This window comes from Plodia interpunctella, chromosome 13, assembly GCF_027563975.2.
Source record: "Plodia interpunctella isolate USDA-ARS_2022_Savannah chromosome 13, ilPloInte3.2, whole genome shotgun sequence".
Classification (NCBI taxonomy): domain Eukaryota; kingdom Metazoa; phylum Arthropoda; class Insecta; order Lepidoptera; family Pyralidae; genus Plodia; species Plodia interpunctella.
In genome coordinates, this window is record NC_071306.1 from 6,871,903 (window position 1) to 6,894,582 (window position 22,680).

The 22,680-nt window shown below is 34.2% G+C and overlaps 1 protein-coding gene and 1 non-coding gene across 2 annotated transcripts in view; one reads left to right on the forward strand and one right to left on the reverse strand.

The window, feature by feature from the left end:
- The window catches only part of LOC128674564 (matrix metalloproteinase-2-like), a 150,754-nt gene extending 135,396 nt beyond the window's left edge, over positions 1–15,358 (reverse strand). The window contains exons 1-2 of the mRNA XM_053753204.1: positions 14,965–15,358; positions 12,182–13,018 (exon numbers count right to left, since the gene is read on the reverse strand). Of these exons, the coding sequence (XP_053609179.1) occupies positions 12,182–12,775 (594 nt within the window). The 5' untranslated portion in view covers positions 12,776–13,018; positions 14,965–15,358. The remainder of the gene's footprint in view (positions 1–12,181; positions 13,019–14,964) is intronic.
- On the forward strand, positions 9,532–9,604 carry TRNAK-CUU (transfer RNA lysine (anticodon CUU)). Its single transcript has one exon. It is a non-coding gene; the product is annotated as a tRNA-Lys (tRNA).
- Positions 15,359–22,680: the final 7,322 nt, after the last annotated feature.

Sequence of the window (22,680 nt, forward strand, 5' to 3'; positions counted from 1 at the left end):
CAGGAATCACACTATTTATTAAACCCGCATCAAAATCCGTTGCGTAGGTCACACAGACAGACAGCGGGAAGCGACTATTTTATGCTATGTAGTGATTTATATTATCAATTTACCTGCAACTAAATGTGGATATCAAATTATAAATAAGCATACAATACGATAATCGATTGTGACAGACACGTACTAAAATGGTTATCAATATAACAGTCATACTGTCTGATAATATTTGTCATTGTAATTGAAATTAACTATTGTGTAGGTAAGTACAGTCATCTCAATGTAAAGTTACTTTGCATGGGCGGTTTAAATATGGCGCTAAGAGCGCCGAATTAACAATGTCTGCCTTTGTTCGAGTTGACTGTACATATTTGCACAACCATTGTAACATAATAATATTCACATCATGACGTGAGCCGTAGTAAATTTTGTGTTAAATAGTATTGAACACACTTTTCAATCGAAACCTAATTTATGTGGGTGATTTTGTTGGTATTTTGTTTCGTCTTAATAAATGTTATGTTATTTTAATCCGTAAAAATGTGATGGTATTTATTCATATCGCATGTAAAATAATAAGTAACCTAGATCTCTGGTCTAAATCACAACATCTGCTGGCAAACCGCAATAAATGTTGCAGCAGCCCATCACAGCTCATCTGGCTTAATTTAATTATTCGCGATGTCTTCCAATGATTCTAATGAAGCCGTAAAGTATCAAATGGTTAGGAAGCTGGGATATAATGGGGGTCGTAAGTCGTAATGTAATAACTGCTATATTCGTTTTAATGTTAATTATTCCGAGCTTCCTTCTAATAAGGGTATTGCCATCACAATACGAGTATTGCGATGGCTGATCTATGTGTCAACTCGTGCCACGGTAAAAGGAAGTTATGTGGTTAGAAATTATAACAAGATTCCGCGATTTCACATATTATCAATAGAACCCTTCAGAGCAAGCAAAAAAATAGAAATCTATGCATAATAAAGTCTGACATGGAAGAAAATTATCACAACAAAATGCCAGTTTCTCCGCCCCAGATTTTTTGCACAAGTTCCGAGATGAATCACCGTACCACAACTTTTTATATTGTACTGCAATACGTTACAACATTTATAACAGCAATCAATAAATGAATCATATGATCAGTCGATTTCATTTCTTTTATCTGCATCCGTCATCGTATTCATACGAGTATGTACCGTTATTGCAATTTGCACATGGAATGGAATTAATATCATAAATTCTGAGGTAAAAAAAGGAAGTGGGGAAAAGTTCTTAATAGTTAAAACTTCTAAAAAAATATGTTAATTAGTTACCTAAATATAGACTAGGAGTTTCTTTTTTGTTAAAAAATAAGTTTCCTACGTGAGTGTGACAAAGTGACAAAACATTTACTTGTACTGAAATTTCAGAAAATTCCCACAACACCACAAATGTAAACAAATGACACATTTTCGATTCCTTTAGAAAATATGCCTCTTCACTGTCTACTTTTCCACGCATTTACGTCAACACGTGAAATATCAGCCAAGATTCAAAAGCCTTTTGTTTTTAGATGCACAGACCTCCAGTCACAGCAGACTACAAGATCACAATAAAACTCTACCTAATAGCTTATTTCACGCTCCATTGGATAGCAGCCAATGCACTTCATTTTGTTTCTCCTCCCTTCGTCTGAGTAGCTACATTACTACCTCCAGCTTCCAACAACGTACACTCCTCGGCAAAATATATTAGACAACTAAACGGAATTTCAGATTTTACTACTTAAACTATACTTACTTGAAATGTTCGTTAATCTTACCTACAAATATCACAAAAAGCAAGATGTAGTTTTATAATTTAGGACAAACAAACAAACTTACTTTCACATTTATTATAAGGAACGGAAGTATTTTTTTGTTATTAAACCTGCTATTTGGCAACAAACGAAAAACTAACTTTTGAAATGCTTTCTGATCACAGATATAAGAACACTGTGTAATGTTGTAATATCAGTTTTTAGCCACTTTTACAGCTTAACTGATCAAGATGTTTTACATAAGATGATGTTTGACAGAAGAAAATGTAACAACTAGTTTTATTGATATGCCATTCAAGTATTTCGCACGCACTTTACAATAATTGAACAATAAGAACGATCAGCTGAGTGGTTCAAAGGTCAGTTCCCGTGTCGTTGACCCCAGCAATCGATTGCGCTTCCCGCCATGGCGTATTGTGTGGTGCCCTCCATTTCATATACCAACGCACCACCGCATACAAATAAATGAGGGCATAAATAGTTATCACACACAAGTGTGCCCTGTGATTTGTGGCGGAGATCTTAAATTCCACTTTAAAATACCATTTGAAAGTTATATTATCATAGAATTAAAGTTCCTAAATCTATAAACTGAGGTTAATCTATATACCTATTACTCTTTTTCTTCTGGAACTTTTTCTTTTTTCTAGTGGGATCGTGGTACTCCTAGTATGGATTTTGATGCCACTGTAATTGTTGTAAGAATTTTTGTTAAAGTAACTTTATTCTATTTTTGTTTCTCAAGAAAGAAGTTTGTTTATTTTAACTCCTGCCATTTAATATTACCAACATAAATAGATATTTTTATTTCATTTTATTAGTCACAAGTCAAAACACAAACAACTGCTAAAGCCCAAAAAATGTTCATCTTAGAGATACTTTCCAAATTCCATGCATTTAAATTGAATATTGTCGCTTCTGGATAAAATTACTTGTCCCATAAACCATATCTGTAATCTCCATAATTCAGTTCCGTTCATCAATTTTGTACCCTATGCATGCAAGCAATTTCGCTCTAAACGAAGTACAGAGGTACAGAAACACGAAAAAGTAATACTAAACGTAAATAGTGCTTTTAAAAGATTTTTTTCTGCGCAAGATTTTTTTACAACGAAATAGATTTTGTTTCTATAGTCTCATGTTAAATTCATTTGATCAAGTGTACGACTGAGCAAGACTCTTTCTATCTGTAAAGTCAGACCCTTTGAATTTATAGTGTCTGTTAATAATAACGTAGGAACACAGCCATTCTTGACACCTTTTTCATTCATCATTACATGACCGTAAACTTTGGTCATATTATTTTTACTAACCATAACTGTTTATGGTAAATTGATAAAATAAAATAAAAATACTTAAACTAAACTGTTATAAAAATACTTAAACTATGCTGCTTATATACAATACCAGTTTCTTTTATTGCTTTCATAACAATCACAGACGATGTATATGCGAGTATAATAAAAATCTAATTGCTAACAATGCTAATCATGCTAATTTAGTTAAAAGTTAAGTGAATTGTAAAAAATAAAGGTTCCGTCTAATAAAACCAATGCTGTACAGCATACATAGATAGCTAGATATATAAATAGACTCTTTATTGAACCATTCACAAAGGAGTTTCACAAGATATTCAAACATTGAGTGCAAAGGCATTGGTATGAAGTGTGATGGACAGTACTGGACCACAGATTGTATATATACTTAGCAGTAACTCGATACAATAATAATAAAAGAAAGCGAACGTAACTTATCGAATAGGCACGAGGTATCCGATATCTTGATATATTGCCGCGCCGTGGGGTGTCTCTAGTACTTTTTACAACCCCTGCCTCCCCTGCTTTATAAGAACAGGGGCGGCCTCGACCTTTACTAATACTCTGATATGATGTATAAACTGCTGCCGTAAAATGTTAAGATTTTAGGACGGCCCTGCTTTTTATAAGTTAAAAAACGGCAAAAATTTATATGTTAGATGTTACCTTAGATTAGTGAAAAAATATTTAGTTGGCTGTTGAAGCCGTGTTATGTCATGGCTTTCTTATTGACACCTCCTTCATATTGACGTTTTTAAATACCTAATTGCCATATATTAATTGCTGCAAATTCAAATTCAAATCATTTATTCAGAAATTAGACCTTCGTTAATTTTTATATTTAAAGTTATTTCTCATAAGCTACAAACTACTGGTATTTCGGAACGACATCTGCTGCATCCTCCATAAAATTACCATATTTAACCAAATTGGTCATTTATGAAACTAATACAGGAAAAGAGATCATTACAATGACATTTATTTCTAATGCAATGAGCAGAAATAAAATACTTCAAAGATATTTTTGCGTTGAAAGTTTATGTTACTAAAATAAAATTTGTGGTTTTATCTTTATTACTTCTATAAGTTTCCGCCAATAATGTTTACGTCTACCATAAACTATATACCTGCCAAATTCCAGCTTTATAGGTTAAGTATTTCCCAAATATTCGTGATCAATCAGTGTCTGATATTTCGCCAACAGCTCACTCGGATCAGTGCACTCAGTAAGTGGCAATTTTATCAGACATGTTGTTTATTGCTAATCTCCGATCACCGCTCTCATTCGCAGCATCAGCTGATGGGCAGGTCACGCCCTCCAGTGAAAGTAGCCCCTATTTATAGTTCAGTGTGAGCAAGTAGCTTCGGACTTCGTCCCTCCCTCGCACCCCTCTAGCTAAAGTTAGAATGGTGCGCGCGCGCCGCTTTGCTTGCAACGCCTTCGCCTTAGCTGTCTGCCTGCATTAATATTTGTGTTCCAACTGCATTATTGAGTTGCATTACATGTTTATTTATGGACTGTTAACCTATGTCTGTTCACAAAACAGTATGGAAGCTCAACCTTGCTCAACATTGAGAAACAGTCTTTATAATTTCGATATGATTTTCAGGTCGTGGATAAAAATGAAAATGCCATCCCAATGCTAGTAATTAAATTAAAAAGAGATTTATTCAAAAGTCAGTGCAAATTATGGAGGTGCAAAGCGTGCCATTTACACTTAAATGCTTTTAACAATTTAATGTCGAATTACACGGTCAGTTCACACACCTATTTAATAAATTATGCAAAAGACTCGTTTGCATGAAGTTGTGAGGCAGGTCGCGTGCCTCGCGCCTAGAAATAGCGGTTTCATTGAAGATTGTGGTTTATATCTTCTCAATATGGTAAAATATGATGAATTGTCTTCATCGATCAATGTAATCACTTACATGAGACCATGGAATTAGTAAGTACTTTGTACGGAGTACCTACTAATTCCATGCATGAGATCTAAATTTTCATTGTTTATTGCACAGTCTTTTGTAACCTTTGATACGGAACAACTTCTAAATAGCTTTTTGTTATATCACATGGTAACAACAGACAAAATATATTTTTTTTACAATTGTAAAACTGGCCTATGCAAAGCCTTTAGATGTGTTTACTTAAATATGAGTAAGCGGAATAAATCTACATCTATCGTTATAATCGTAAAATTACTAAGCTGAAAAGCTTAGTAGTTAACTTAGTTATATATTCCTTCAACATTTAGAATGACACTAATAAAACATAGGCATTTCAATATGTCTTTAACGAGAATTAATTGGTAGTGTGATCGTGTATTTTGTATGTAATGACTAGTTATTCCTTTCTTAGCGTACAAGCGTGGCCTGTTTCGTAATTCCGGTACAGATGACAAAGTAATGACAGCATAAAGAGATATATTCATCTCATTATCAGTAACGCCTCTTAGATCCAGAAGTAAACTTGATCCTTGACCATATAAAAAAGGTTAACGAGAATGCTGTTTGCACTTTTAAGGATGCATGCTTGCTACAACCGGAGTAATATATTGTTAAAAGAAAATGTTCTTTGTTACAAAAAGTATAAGGTTTCAATTTGATATTTTTCAGCAAGCAATGTCTTTGGCCGGAGCTGTACTGTGAGAAACAGTGAAACCTGACAAACGTTGGAAACATAAATATCCATTTGTATTTAAACTGGATCTGCATCGCAACCAGTGTTAAATTTTTACCCATAAATAATTATGACAAATTAATAAAGTAATAAATATTACAAATTGCTCCATAAACTATATACATATTGATGAAACAGAATGTAACTAAATAATCGATGTGCAATGTGATTGAGGTAATAAAACCGAAAATATATATTTAATAACATAAGTCTGTAATTTCAGTAAGACATTTTATCATGATTTAAACAGTTTGTAAGCCTTCTATATTCTCTGTATATCAATAAAATTTAATTGTATCATGAAAGTTATTGTCAATGAATCATCTAACTACCTAACTGTCTATTCCATTGTTTTCATAACTGTTCGCTTCAAACGACATGCTTAGATACCAATAATACAAAGTATCAATAAAATTCTTTATTAGATCAATGTTACGACCACACCGACAGATTTTATAGTCAGAACTGTTAATTCGCAGATATAGGTCAACGATTCATCCTACGTCAGACAAGACAAAAAGAACTATCTAAAAATACGCTAACCACGTATTTAGAATAACAATAGCCACCGGATTGAATAGTACTTCAGTCTGAAAAAAACTACGCTTAAAATCATGATAATAAGGTTGATTAAAGCGTGGCAAATTGTGGACGGATGAGTGAGTCACCGGAACAGAGTGCCGAATATTGGCCGGACCTCACCTGGGACACTAGAATGCACGTAATGAATACTAATGTTGTTGTATTGTATTTGTAACAGATATTATATTGTACTTTGATTTGAGATGTCATTAAGATTACATGGAGATTATATCGCTTGCAGTGTTTCTTCAAATTGAGCGTTCAATTTGGATGAAAATTACATATTTTTGTGAATAATAGCAGTGATAGAAGCTTTTGTCTTTATTGTATAAGGGTTTTCGTTTACATAATTTAGTTGCAAATGCTGTTGCAGTGTATATATTTAAATTGCTTACAGAAGGCCATTAAACAGTTAATTTCGGATTTTTCATTTACGCCATTACTACTACATACAAAAATAGTTTGAAATTGTTGCAAAATTTGGGACATTGCACTAGATTTAATTTCCTCTGAAAGTGATAACTACGCTGTATCTAATGCACAATTATCATTAATTCTAGTGTAAATAGTACGCGATTCACAGTCAAACGATGAAATTATATTCGTCCTTTTCCGTTGCCCTTTTCGTATGTACGTCTGTCTCTGTCTGTATCTATATTTATCTGGGAGATGCAATTTCCGGCCTCATGCGTTGAAGGCTGGCCAGTTGCAGCGTATTGGCTGAAATCTTAAATAAAAATTTGCCGGAATCAAGATGGACTTCCTCCTCTGAATTTAGGTTAGAATTACACATGTTTTTGGCAAGCACATGCTTCAAAATTGGGATATAAAATTTTTGAGTACCAGAGGTGTTCGATCTTGATAAATATTTTAAAAGCAACAAAGTTACATTGAAGTAAACTTTTGTTTGAGTTTCCAGTGAACTTTTTCAGTTCTCTTTTGGTAATAAAAGATGGAATTGTGCCGTAGTTTCTTTTTATATACTAGACAAAGCTTTGTTAAAAAGAAACTCAGTTATTAAGTTTCTTAAAATCATCTATAATAATCGGCTTGGCTGCTATTCCAAGCTCAATCTTGGAGAGTCAATTATTTTTCGCAAAATTTGTGCATCATTACCACCGTTACAAATGTTATTTTACTTTGAAGAATAACAAAGATAATTTAATTTTGAAACTATATATACAACAAGACGACACAAGCGAGGCAGTCAGAACTGAATCATTGCATTTAAAATAAAAAGAAACGTTAAAATACAAGCGAATTTATCGATTTCAATATGATAACGATAAATAAATAAATATATTAGGACAAATCACACAGATTGAGCTAGCCTCAAAGTAAGTTCGAGACTTGTGTTATGTGATACTAACTCAACGATACTATATTTTATAACAAATACATATATAGAAAAACATCGAAGACCCGGGCCAATCAAAAAAAGATCATTTTCCATCATGACCCGACCGGGGATCGAACCCGGGACCTCTCGGTTCAGAGGCAAGAACTTTACCACTGCGCCACTGAGGTCGTCGAACGTCGAAAATAACGATGAAGTTATGATTTAAATTTATCGATAATACAAAACAGGAGACTAACGAAATGTATTGTCGTAATTCCTAGTTCGTAATAATAAATTAAGCATTAGCATGCAAATGGGATGGTTCCCAAAAGCGTGAATTTAATCAGGATCGAGTTTAATCACTTTTGATGAAGCCCAGGTGATAATTAGAGTCGGCCAGCCGTTCGTCGGCTAATTCCCAAATGCAAATTTCTAATTCCATAGTTAACGATCATCTACGAAAAAATAAGGCGTTTGCTTTTCATATTGATAATAATAATGGATCTATAGTATAATATCTAATATTGTCTATGCCCTACCTATATTACCTATAGGACAAGTGCTGCAAAGGTCCAGTCCAGTTTGAACTTTATTCCTAGGTTGAAAAGTATGTCTGGAATTTTGCAGCAGACCATACATGTGTCAGTGAACTTTATATTCATTGTAGGTATATGCGTTAAAAGATTAAAAGATAATTTTGTTGTACTTAACAATAATAATGAACAAGAGATTTTATTATTTAATAAATAATTAGATCTATAGACATTGCTGAATAACCCATTCATAGCTCTAAGCATACTATGCTAAAGGCATGGTTTAGTGTAGTAATAAGTGATAAGTGAAGAAAAGGGATTACTGACCCGGAGTTTGGCGTATTGATGACTGCTGTTACATTTTAACTACATTTTAATAGATTATAAATTTAATCTAAACTAGATGTTGCCCAGGGCTTCGCTCCCGTGGGAATTCTGAGATAAAATAAATTTTGGATAATATACCTTTCTAATGGTGAAAGAATTTTTAAATCGGTTCGGTAGTGTCGGAGATTACCATCTTCAAACGTACAAACTCACAAATGCTTATCTCTTTATGATTGTATAGATAGGTAAATAGAAAAATATTATATGAGGGCATCGAGACCGAGAAGACCAGTGGCTTGTTTCTCACCATCGAAATTCAATTCGTTGTTTTTTTACAAACGAAAAAGTTCATTAGATCGATATGCGTTCGCTCAAACTTTTGACAGTATATTTTCTTCTTTCATAAAACATTGGAGAAAACTGATGAAGTCGACTTGATTGCATGAGAACCTATCTCAAAATATAGATCGGTCCATACGATGCCAATGACCAATGCAACTAAATAAAAAAAGTATATGCGTATGGCGCAAGTGCCAGTAGCACCATGAAACGTAGCATTGTACTTTCATGTTAGCGTTAATTAACCCATGCCTTACACTTACACTATTACGAGAGTCATAAAGTCTAAATTCGTTGTGATAATGATAACACACTAATTCGGCTAACATAAGCATATATAATGAAAATTGATAGTCGAATCGTAATCGTCGTAATGTAAAATAGGTCAACATGACCTCCAACGAAGGATGTACACATTGCTCATGATGAATAGGGCATTATCTATCTAAATTATTACCTATAGTACTAAAGCAAAATATATGAGAATTGAAATTGAAATTTGTCTAAAAATAAATACCTAAATACTAATTTTAAAAAACTATCACTAATTAAAAATACTTCTAAAATTACGTGGCTACCTGTAGAATACAAATTAGAATTCGGACTGTCTTCATATAGCCCGGCTAGCTCAGTCGGTAGAGCATGAGACTCTTAATCTCAGGGTCGTGGGTTCGAGCCCCACGTTGGGCGGTATATTTTTAGTTTTTTTTTTTATTTTTTATTTTTTGCTATGATATGTAATTTTCATTCTAGTGCAAATAGGGACCAGCGACTCAATTCATGCATGCGGCGAAACAATGCATGTAGTAGAATGTCAGCGTGTTTACGTTATTGATTTTAGGGTTCCGTATTTTATGTATAGCGAGTACTACTATTAGCTATGCTGCAACTATGTGACATACAGGAGTACAGGGTTTGAATTCTGATTATAATTGTCTCATTTTTGCTATTTACATACACTAAGTAATATAATTATCGAGTACTGTCTAAACATTTGAAATATCTTTGCCTCAATGATATCAGAATAGATAAATTATTTGCAATCTGATTTGGTGCCTGATTTAACTTTTTATTAACACATGTTATTATGCCATACATCATACGTATATAGTATAATAAATTAGATAATATTTTTTTTCTTAAAAAAATGTTGTTTTTGTTAAAAAAAACATGTTGATCAATATATTTAACCTAAAATCTCTTCTGGATATTGAATTGGTATAAGAACTAACATATTACTTTTTCTAACTAAAAGTTCTATAGGGTGCAATAATACCATTAAATATAATGCAAAAACAAGAGAGTAATTAGTTTTAAAGTTCCAGCGGTCCGAGGTAGAAGCAAGATTGCAAGAAGCAATCTGCTAAAAGCGAGACGATATATTTTCACTTTTCCCAAGAATTCAAACTATCTCGGCGGGCTTTTAGATGTAAATCCTATTTATTATGTTTTTCCCTAGTGTGCAGTTACCAATTTATGTTTTTTACAGAAACATTGTTAAGACTCTGCTGCACTTTTATTAATAAACATATCTTGCAAATAAATATATTAATTTGCATTATTTTACAAGTACCTATCCTTTATATTTAATCAGTTGTTATGAAGTTAATGCGGAATGCTATGGTTACATAATTTATTCTTTGTTTTATTTGGATATTTTCGACATGTTAGAAGCTCTTCATTGTCATACAATTCATTATATTAAGCTAGCTCCTGGTTTCGTGTCCTAATGAGCATTGTTTTTTTATGTACGGGTACTACAGAATGGTTACAAAAGAAGACGGATACGAAGCAAAAATGGACTGTGTGAGGGAGGATATGAAGAAGTTAGTAGAGAGAGAAATATACAGCGCCGACCTTAAATGATGGAAAATTGTAAGGAAGATGATGTAAAGATGAAAAATGTTGTATAAATTGGAATAATACCTTCCTACGTAATAATAATTAAATTATAAGTACTATCCTAGTTTTAATAATTAAAAATTTTTACAAACCTCTCTTGACTGCACATCTAATTCTAAACAGAGCCTAGACGTGCGTGCGTAGATCCATAAGTACTAATTGTAATATGCACGTAATAAAGTCATTTAATTCGCAATGATAAAAGTTGATTGCAAAATTTTGAACTAAGCAGAACACCACAAACCAGTTAGTTGATGAGCAGAATCAGCTAGAAATTAATTTAGTTCGAATTATTCAAAAAGTATAATTTCAAACCAATGAAAATCAGGTATTCTCATTTTACAAGAAAACATTTTCAAATTAGACAAAAAATTTCTTGTTTACATAACAACCTTATGTTTGTTAACTATATCTATTCCCAAATTCATCAAAATCAAAATCTCATTTATAATACAAATTGGATATGAATGGATTGGGAGTGTGTAATCATGAAAGTATGGATGAACACTTGTCACACCCGCGAGGTGACCCTATCATCAAGCACTCAACTCACTGAAACGCAGTCTGATTTTTCACAATTTGTAACGGTCCACAAAATAAATGAGCGCGGTCTTCCCGCGGACTCGCATCTCTTCACTCAGCCCATTAATCCTCCGAAACTGTCCGTCCGTCTGTCACTGCCAGTAATCTAATAAGACACGCCAGCTTTTTGTCCCCATTTTACGTGTACTTGGAGGAAATACGCCTTTAAATGGCCTTTAATCTGTCACGAGATAGCACCTTTTAGCTGTGTGTGAAACGAAGAAGGACCTATGGAATAGGTGTATGTCTTTGCTGGATACTTACAAAGAATTATTAACATTAATTTTGTTATCGTACATCGTGAGTGATTAAAAATATTTTGGAATCCCATCCAAATATTGTTGTATGGAAACAATACAACCCTGTAGATTGCGATTCAAAAGGACGTCTGTGTACATACAGCCTACCAACACGCTTTTGTTTTCGATGAAAAGGTTCCACACAAAATTGTAAGAGGGCTAAAAAGTGGATGTAGAAAGACATTGTCTGGTAAATCAGACAGGGATTCAGATAACGCAGACAATGCCAGTATAATAAGCAGTCTGTTTCCGGCGAAGTTCAGACGAGACGAAAGCTTACAAGTCGTCAGGATATCTAAGACTATTTAGTATGCATGAGACGAGGCGGCAACATGCTACTAGCTACATGTAAATATAGTGCCCGATCGTACATTTGCTTCCGAAAAGTGTTCCTAGTGGAGAAATAGTAGTAGTTCCTAGTGGTAATTTTACGTCCAGAGAAACTTCATACGGTTTCTCAAATGAAAAAGAAAATAAGACTTACCACATTTATTTCGTGATGTGTGCTCCTGGCAGGTCGCGACCTCGTCGGCGCCGCTTCGCTAGTCGCCAGAATAGCCAACAGTAGTCCCAATAAGGTGAGCACCCTCACACTCACACACATTGTCCTCCCTAAAGCTTCTACCCACTCCCGCATATCCCGGACGAATTTAAATTTCAAATTAACGGCTCGCCTTGAACCATCATATCCGTCAACTTCAACCCTCTTTTTATTGGTCGATTGTTTTCCGTATACATTTTCGTTCTTCGATAAATCCAGTCGTTCGATTTCTCTATTATAATGAGAGTTTCGCCTTTCATTTTTATTTTCATAGTCATATTTGTCCTTATGGAGTATTCTACACCTATCTAAATCAGTCGTTTTATTAATTTCGTCTAATTTCTTAGTGGAATGGTTACCTCTTCTTTTGTCTATGTCTACTTGGTATACTATCTCCATTTCTGTATCTGTCGTATAAGTTATTATATGTTCCTCGATAATAGTTTCCATATCTTTCCTTATAGCAGTATTATCCTTTGTAAAGATACTATATGTTGTGCGCCTGTTTATTGACATGGCAGCGGGTGCTCCGGGCATTATTGTAGCTTTGTGTTTTGGAGTCTGTGCGCGTTGTCAGCTAAGCATATTAATTGGAAAGTTTAGAAGAAGTTTTCTTATATGCTACGTTCCAGCGCGCAACACTATCGTCATGTTTCCTGTTGCCGTGTGCCAGATTAAGTCTGTGTGGACGGGATGCTGCGTTATCTCCCTTCGTGGGCGGCGGGCCTGTTTGTTCTGAACTTACAATATTCTTGTATGCACAAGATATCCAAGCGATTTCTGCAACAATGAAAAGCCGTTTGATGATTAAGCTATTAATTGAATGTAGATTTTTTGCACACTTTGCGGAACTTCCTAAATCTTTTATGTAACTGTATATTAACTTATATAAGTTGTGAAATTGTCTAGAAAAACTCAAAAGCTATAGATAAATCAATAATATTTTGGGACATTATAAGTAGTATATTTTTGTAATAAAAATCAGTTGGTCCAATAATATCAATCGAGGACGAGTTAAAATGTCATGTTTATAATTCTCTCTAAATATAGGAGGTATTTTGAAATATGTACGCTGTTCTGAATCCCATAATTTTCATGTCGTAGGCATAGCTGGTTTATTAGATTCTACTCTCGTAATTTAATCGTAAAAAAAGATGTTGCTCACATACATAATAAGTAAAATGTAATTTACATTTAACAGGAAATCCGTGATAAGAAAGCTCTTCAAAGTCGATAATATCACACAATATTGCGTGACATGTACTTGACTGATAGCAATGAATAATGAGTTAATGATAACTGAAACCTTTACCATCAATCTCAGTTCAATAGCTTCACTTTATTTACTTCCGTTAAGTATAAATAGTAAAAATAAATAAAACTAACGATAAATCTGGTTTTATCTAATTTTGTGATAATAAATATGTTTATTGCTGTATTATGTAATTGACAGATGTTTTAGTTACTGATTTTGTAAGTAGTATTAAATCAGTAGTTTCTTTATCATAATAAGGAAAAAAATGGAATTCTTATTTTTATGGGCAATGTATTTAAATGTGTATAACTAAGTTTCTTGCTAAGAACTCGTGAAAATTATTATGAAAATAAGACAATTTAATTTCATACTAGAATTTAGTTACGAGTACACCTAAGTATGATATAGAAATTTTATTAAACCTTATCGTCACTGCGTAAAACTTATTTTCGAGAAGGAATAACAAACCTAGATCCAGGACTTGTTCCCCCACGAACTGGAATATTCATTGATTAATTTTGTGTGTTTTTTTTAATCTAAGATAATGTCAATCAGATACCAGTAGGTACTAATTTACTTTACAAATTATTTATTTATGATTTAGTCTCACTCTCGCACTAAATCATCTTGTCTGCATGCGAAGACATTTCGCAGTTTTCCACAATGTAAATGATAATGGCATGGTTTTGCGATTTAGCGTTCCCAAACAGCTACTAACTTATACATATCACCAATGAGAGTTCAGTTTTTCCCGATACTTAGCGAAGTTTTACTAACATATACAATAGAAGAGAGCTTGCAACATAGTAAGGTCAAACATTTACAAATAATAAAATGTATCTTAAGTTAATATAACATAAGTGCAGACCCTGCAAAGTCAGGGCGCGCCGTGCACCTCTAGGACTTCGGCATGTTGTCAATAAAGAATCCACAATATTATAAGTATAATTTCATGTATCATACATATGTAAAACATTTTATTTTTCGGAAACATGGCTGAACGGAACAATATTTGGAAAAATACAATCAAAATATTAATTTGACACCTAAGTAGGCATTCCCTATACATAAATTTCAAACTAAATTATCCTGGGCAACACGTAGCAAACATGCTGGCAAAAGTGTTTTGTTTATGTTTACTTATTGTTACAGCTGGCATTTTGAACTAGGTAGATGGCCGCAAATATTTTATACCACACTTGATGGAAAATGCATGCGGCTTACACGTGTATAAAATATTAATACATGTGCTTATTACACTAGAAATTTAGCCACAAGTAGAAGCTAAGTGGAACTATTTATAACCGAACCAAGCTTTAATTGGAGTCGTCTACATGCCCGCCTCTGATCTACAAATAAATCATAACACACGCACAAATCCACCGGGATCTTTACATCAGTTTCATGTCAAGTAAAATAACAGATAAACATAACCTGTAAACAACATTGAAATCAAATTAACAACACTTACATTATTCCAATTCGCTCTATTTTTCACACATTATGGCAAAGAAAATGACAGAACGATGGAAAACAAATCTTCCGACACGGACAATCCTCTCCTTCCGACACGATTAGAGAGAGACAACAAACAAGAGCTTAGCACAGCTGACACTGAAAGCACTAAAACTTTTCATAATTCACACTAACTTACAGGGAAATGATAATGCTAATTGTGTAGTAGACTACGAAAAGATCGATAATATACGAGACACAGGCACACTTGATAAGGAAGTTGTGGTTGTTGCTGTAATCAAAGCACTTAATCGTAAGTTCATTAAAGTCTGTTTCGTAAATGAAAATAAACAAAAGTCCATGGACGCACCGCCCGGCGCACGTTCGCCGCCGACACGCGCGACTCCAAACTAAAACTTGGTTCGGAGTGCATGCGCTCCTTGCCTCCGAGAGGGCCTGGGCCTGGGTGTGTGTTCGTTTATTACACCAAAACACTTATCTGTGTGCAAGCTTTGTTAGTTATAATTGTCGACGCACAATAAGTGCGTACAAGACTTCGTTTGATTAAAATTTCTTTTGTATCTGAAGCTCTGCATAGTCTTTGTGAGACGAATTAGGGGAACGTGGTTAATTCCACACTCACGTCGGAACAATTAACGGTGTTGTAAATAAACAAAGGTGCTTGAATGTGAAACGATTGTGTTCGTATATAACTAATCATCGATAAGAGCTTCAAACTTTTCATTGTATATTTTAATTATAGTTTCAGTAGGATCTGAAATAAGGAAGATCTCAAAATATTTTATACGGCAAAGATAACTGTTTTTTATTTCTTCTGGTCTATGCTCTAATTTAGAGACGCATGGAAAGTGAGACTATTTTATTACTTTTATTCTTTGTAGTTGATTCATTTCAAGCAAGGTATACGTAGATATAACACTTCTTTACAACAAATTAATTTTGCTTATAACTAAACTCTACTTCCACGCCTGACAAAATCATTTTGACTTTCCTGTGTGTTAAGATCAATTATGCAACGAAAACATAATACAATACAAATAGTTATTAAGGAAACAGGAACGGGGCAATTTATTCATAATAAAATACGCTTAACTGTTTACTTGTAATGCGTGTAAAATATTTTAGCACTACATCATATATTAGTCAGGTTTCCTGTGTAATGATATTTTTTAGTATAATATCACAGTTATCTAATGCCTAAGTACATAATCGACACATTCAAAAATAAATTTTAACTTTCGAGCACACAACTTTACAGTACTTGTAATGGAGGTAATTTTTTTCTGTGACATATACATGGGATTTACTTAATTTCGATATTCACGTCATCTGCATCACGTAATAATTAGCCTCCATCACAGGTCTAACGAACATCCTGCGTTGTTATAAGCATTGCAATCTCAAAACAATAAAAAGTTCATGACACAAGAAAGTTCAAATTCAAATCCAAGTCTGGCCTATACATATTTTGGAAATATCTATTATAATAAAATTGGTGATTTCTAATTGTAAAGAACGTCCAATGAACTTGGAAGTCCGAGTGTGGTAACCTGAAACCACGCCAAAGTTCACGGAGGCTGTAAAACCGTACAAAATCAGGAAACGCCGAAACAGAAATAAAATTCCACCAACAAAGCTCGTCGTAAACTTTGATAGCTTTGGTAATTTTGGTATGAGTATGAGTACGTCGGTACTCTTCGTATGACTGAACTCATTCATAAAACCGGTTTTGTGTTTTGTTACACATACTACAAAGATGGAAGGAAAAAAGGTTAAATTACGTACCACTAATGACAAGTTAATCCGAATAAAGAATGCGACTTTAGTCATTTAAATATAATAAATTTAAATATAATCTATCCCATGTTAGCCTGTTTGATCTCATATAACACAATAAGGATTTACACTTCATGAAATCATAAAGATCCATAAACCCAGACAATTTGCTATAAAGTACAAAAAGCCTGATGTCATGAGACGTGTAGTTTTTGTTGATGAATAGAATACAGGTTGTCGATTCAGCTAATTGAATGTAGAAAAACTCTTAAAATCAAATTTGTTCGCAATATGTTCGCTTTAAAGAAAGCAAGATTCCTTCCTTCAAGACGAAAAACGTTATATATCAACACAAAGTAAGTGCTTCAGAAGTCACTTTATCTTCCGCACTCGACTCCACATGGAACCTACAAGATCTCGCGGGCGAAAGTAAATATATTTTTGCCCATCTTGGCCATGGGGACAACTATTAATAAGGGCACGTACGTGTTTGTTTTGTAGTCTGCCGAGGCGCCGAGAACGTGACTTTGACCCACGGCCCTTCGATTCGTGTTTCTATGCGTTTGCAAACACATTATCACAAAAATTACTGTGAAGGAACTTTGCTTCGGAAAGTCCCCACAAAACAAAGAATATGCTTTTACCTACTCAAAAACTACTAAAAAAAAATAATCGACCTGAACATTCTATTGGTTAATTCATTGAAATTTCTCGGTGCTTCGCTTGCTTTTATATATTGAACATACCCGTCACTTAAAATTTATATCAGCTATGTCGTCACGTATTCTATTTAAATGCATTATTACACTGCACTTTGCACCTACCTGGAAATTCCAACAAATACATACTTAGAAACAATATAAATCAAGTTCATAATAATTCTGTAAACAATTTCCTTAACAGTGACGCCTGACCTGCCCTAATTACATTTCGGCATTCACCTTCGAACCTCCCATAGGATGAGTAAACCAAACCTACTGACACTACCGAGGCGTTGCGTGTTCAATATATTTCCTGGTAGTCGGTTTGACCCACATGATTCGAGCACCTATGAATTATATTTTTTTCCAACGTGACTAATGCAACTTAAACTTTAGTTTTGAAAGTTATATAAATAATACAATCTTCAATGGTTCATATTAGTACTTAGTGAGTGTTGTGGGTCACATAGACGTAAACCGGGAATGCCTGTGAATCATTAGGATGAGGTGGATGTACTTACTCAAGGGCGTGGGTTCGGAATTTCACGTATTTACGTAAACAATTTTTACCGTATCCAAGAAAAGAGGAAAACGTTTACAAATCAATCTTCAAAGTAAAAGTTTTTTTTTAATTCTACGTATATAAGTGATGCATATCTTTCCAACAGTTGATATCGTTGAGTAATTTTTCATGTGGCGTGTGTTTTTGGCACAGATTATACAATACTTACAGTACTGCTTCCAGTACTGTAAGGCCAGGCCTTCTTGACTTCAATAGGCAACAATAGCAACCCCAAACAGAGTTGACATCAAGTAGGTGGTCCTTTATAAAATTACAGCCGAATCTTCAGATTCAGTTTTTAAGCTGACCCCGTGATTTGAGCCTTTTGGCCCTCAATGAAACTGGGAACACATAAGGATGAGAGAGAGTTTAGTTAATTTTCACTGTATCAATTAACGAGACTCTAATTTCTTACTTTCCTAAAACATTAGCGTAGAGGTTCCTGTTGTTAGTATCAATTGTTTCTAGATGTGTTTTCGGCTTGCCAATTATTCTAAATCGACTTTATTTTCGTATTGACACAGGAAGGTTCATACCGAACGTTTACAGCGGTTCAATTGCGATAAAAATATATGCAATTTTATGAACAAGTGTAAGTAGTAAGATAAGTTATCACTAACAATACCTATTTGAAAATCTAACCTGCACTTGCAAATATAACGACCTCCTAAACCGCGACCCATTTTGCTAACTACAAGTTAAACAAATGAATGTGTCAAGTACTCTCCTCTCGGACATATGGCCACGTTTTTTGCTACAAACCGCAGCGCACATGCGGATGACTCGCAGATCTCTATTTAGGATAAGTTAATAATTTGCATTTGTTTTGAGGGTAACCGTTATGAGTAATGAGATGTTAGCACCTTTTACTTTTGCTAGGACTATACGTAATACATGACGAACGCATGGCAATGATTTTGTATAGAACAATTTGGTAAGACTTGTCATTATTTTTTCTGGTATGTACATAAATGCTACGAAGTATTGGTAAGTATTCTCGGAAACTACTCATGCACACCCGGAAGAATTTTATAGTTTTTTTTAGTATTACTAATTTGAGTTTGGGTTTTTACAGTCAATTTCAAAAGCACACTAGTAATAAATGTTAACACCGTTAAAATAAAATGTGACGAAAATACTCTTTTGATGTAGGATTAAAAGATTCTTCAGAAAAAACCTTTTTCTTGATGAAAGACAGTATCACCGGAAGCACCGGAAGTTAGATGAATATGCCAATTTAAATTAATTATCAATTGGATGATACGTATAGCGGGTGAATGATGCACAATTTGTAACAATTAATTTTGATCTGTCGGACCGTCGACCCGGCATCCTGCGATAGCGCACCCAGACATAACTAGAGCACTAATGTTAGGCACTATGTTGGTGTATTGTGTCAACGTTCGTAAATATATTTCTTTAAAGAAATGTATTAATACCAATACTTAAAACCAATACTATTTTTTTTGTTTACTTACATATATTTTGTTTACTTACCAACTTCTTGAAAAATATCAATCATCTATCATGCTTAAAATTCATTCATCGCGCACGTATCCTTGTCGGTATCATATCATTTATCTAAAATATTATAAACTCAAAGAATTATGTTTGTTTCAGGAAATATTGGACGGGTTTGGATTTTAGACAAAACAAAAATATATTGAACGTTTTTGTACTATAAGTCCCACCGACGCAAAGACCCAAAGCATAGGTGGTATTGATATACATGCATCATCATTCAGTAGCTTATTATTGAATGATGTTAATGTATCAGTACCAGCTAATAAAGTGGTAATATCAACAAAGCTGTGCACTGGACATGAGTCATGCTTATGTTGTGCACTCCAGCAACTGCGCCGTACGTGCAGTGTACGTTTGTTTACACTATTCGCTGGAATTAATCATCTTTCGGCGACAATGGTACACGTAAATGTTTCAGATAGCTTCACTTTAAATGATACACATAAAGAAATGAAAATTCTTAAAATTTCTGAAATCATCTAGAAAATGGAATTGTTATATCATGATCAACATGATAAGAACCATCCAGATAATCGTCAAACTTTAACGTGGTAGTTGAAAATAGTCGTCAAATATTGCAACTTTTGGTAAATTGCAATATTTTCCTTCGCTAGAAACACTATAATAAAAAGTTATTAGTACCAGAAACTAGTGTACCTAGAGATAAATAGGCAGAACCAAGGTTTCCACAACCTGGGTTTTATCCAATTAGGTCTCTTAAACCATTCGAGCATCCCGCAATTTAAATCTACCGATGAAAAGACCCACTAAATCAAAATACGACCGACGCAGTTTATTTATACATTGACGACATGCACTTTTCGTCTAGACTTTTGTAGGCCATCAAACGGGCCCTACGGAATAATCTCAGGTCAATGGTCTGAAGCTTTTTACCAGCAAACGTGAGTTTACCAATCCACGACAAGAGCTTTTTCTACTTAGCATTTTTAGTAGAAAAATACTCTAAGATTGTTGCAAAATAAAAGAGCGGAGGATGTGAAATATGTTGTGATAAATAAAGGTATTTTTCTGCACGCCAGACATCAAATATATGCTTGAGTAGCCTCAGCGTGAAAACGTAAGTAAGCAAACATCTGTGGTCTAATACAACAAAGTATACGTGTGGTCAGTTTACGTCATTTCACATAGACTCACCTTTTGATACATAGTAAAGGAAATTACAATGTGTTAATATGATTTTAGATAGTAGTTTCTACGAAAACTCGGAATCAGGAAAAAACAGTAATTATTCAAATAAATCTTGTCAAATTATAAAAGTAATCGACATATTTCCAATAAGATATTCTGTACTAATGTACTAATAACGAAACTGAAACAATTTTAAACACGAGTTTGGGTGAAGCGATCACATATCACTTCTTCAATATCACATATCAAAAGATGATACAATCATTATTTGATACATCTATTACCGCTTTGTTGAAATCTTGACTTTTTATATTAAAGTCGTGTTCTTTTGAAAAATATGCAATATTATTCACTAACCCATGCGAAGATCATTAATTGACGTCATTATTGATCATTATTATTCCAGCTTGAATCGGATGGTATGAATTTTTTGTGTAATTCAAACTGCATTAACTGCTCCGCTGCCCTACTGCTGAAACTACTCTAGGAATATGCGAGTGAGTCAGTGGTGGTTTGTATATTTTTGTTATATTCCTAGCTATTCTTGAACTACCTATGTCAAAATTTAATGCTTGCAACCTGACCCTGACGGTGAACTCTAAAATAGCTCAGGATACCAAAATAATATTGAAAGCTATCGATATATGTAAATAATACTTATTAATTAATTTATTATAATTATTACACATTATACAAATAAATCGCGGAACTTGAAAACCACTATCTGGATGTAGTAAATATTATAAATTCTGTGGTAGTGATATAAGTAACAGGTACTGGAAGTATTATTATATTATAACCTGTCTAACAGGTTTCCTAACACGTCGCCTATGGAAAGAATTCCCAAACAAAACTCTTTCCCTTGATTGACTTTAACAGATTGCACGGGGAAAGAAGCATCTGACTATATATGTTTCTCCTTGTTTTCACAGCAACCTGGAAGTATGCTAATGGAATAAATATTAACCACAGATAGGTTAGTTCGACCACTTTCCTTTCTAAATGTCGTAAGCCCATATCACGCAATTGCGAAGGTTGACAATAAAACGCCTACTTTGCAGCTGGTGGCAGGCGCGATAATGTAGCCAATGTAATGTACATCTAATAAAAATGACAATTACAGGATCAAGAAAAAAGTAGTAGCTACGTTGAATCGCGGCAAATGGTAAAGACCCTTATACACAAGATTTTGCGGAAAATTAAGGACTTGATATATATTTCTTTCTTTCCTAATGCATGAAACAATTTTTTTCTTTCATTCTTGGCAGTCTACAATGTGGTTTGTTTCGGCGTGTCTATATCAGAACATTTTTTATTACAATATTCATTAATCGCTGGTCAAATTTCTAACTCCGTTAGAAGTTACTAGTCATCCTGAAGAAATTAGACAAAGCTATTATACGCATAGGAGCATCAGTAGATAAACTATTATACGCAAACATGTGCAAATCACGTGGGGGATAAACGTCTGCTGTGCTACTTCCACCCGGTCATGTCAGTAAAAGTAAATCTAAGAAGTGCTGGCTTGACAATCGACAACTAAAGACAGATACCGTGATGGAAATATACCGTGCTAAAAAAGGAGACAAGTTATGAAAATGGTCCCCGGGCTTCAACGCTCAATGGATAAAAGAAACCGAAGAACGCTCAGATGACAGAGAAAGCCTAGTCTGCTGATGCTTAATAAACAAGAAGCATGATTCATAGTCCGTGTTACACGTTAAATACATCCGTGGGCTGGGACCTCTATCATGATGCCTCCTAAATTAATTACAATATACAATATCTTCCTCGTTACTCGGCCGTAAAGCCGTCGGGCGCGGTCGTAAAATGGGGTGAACGATTCGATATGTGCCCATATTGTCCTGCGTTTCAAATAACAACAGAACAGATGTAACTTAAAGGCGGTCACGCGGTCTTGTCAACGCAGCCGACCCTGGGCTCCGTCACTTAACGTGGAAGAAACCTGGAATACACTCAGGTGAGAGAGAGATGTAAC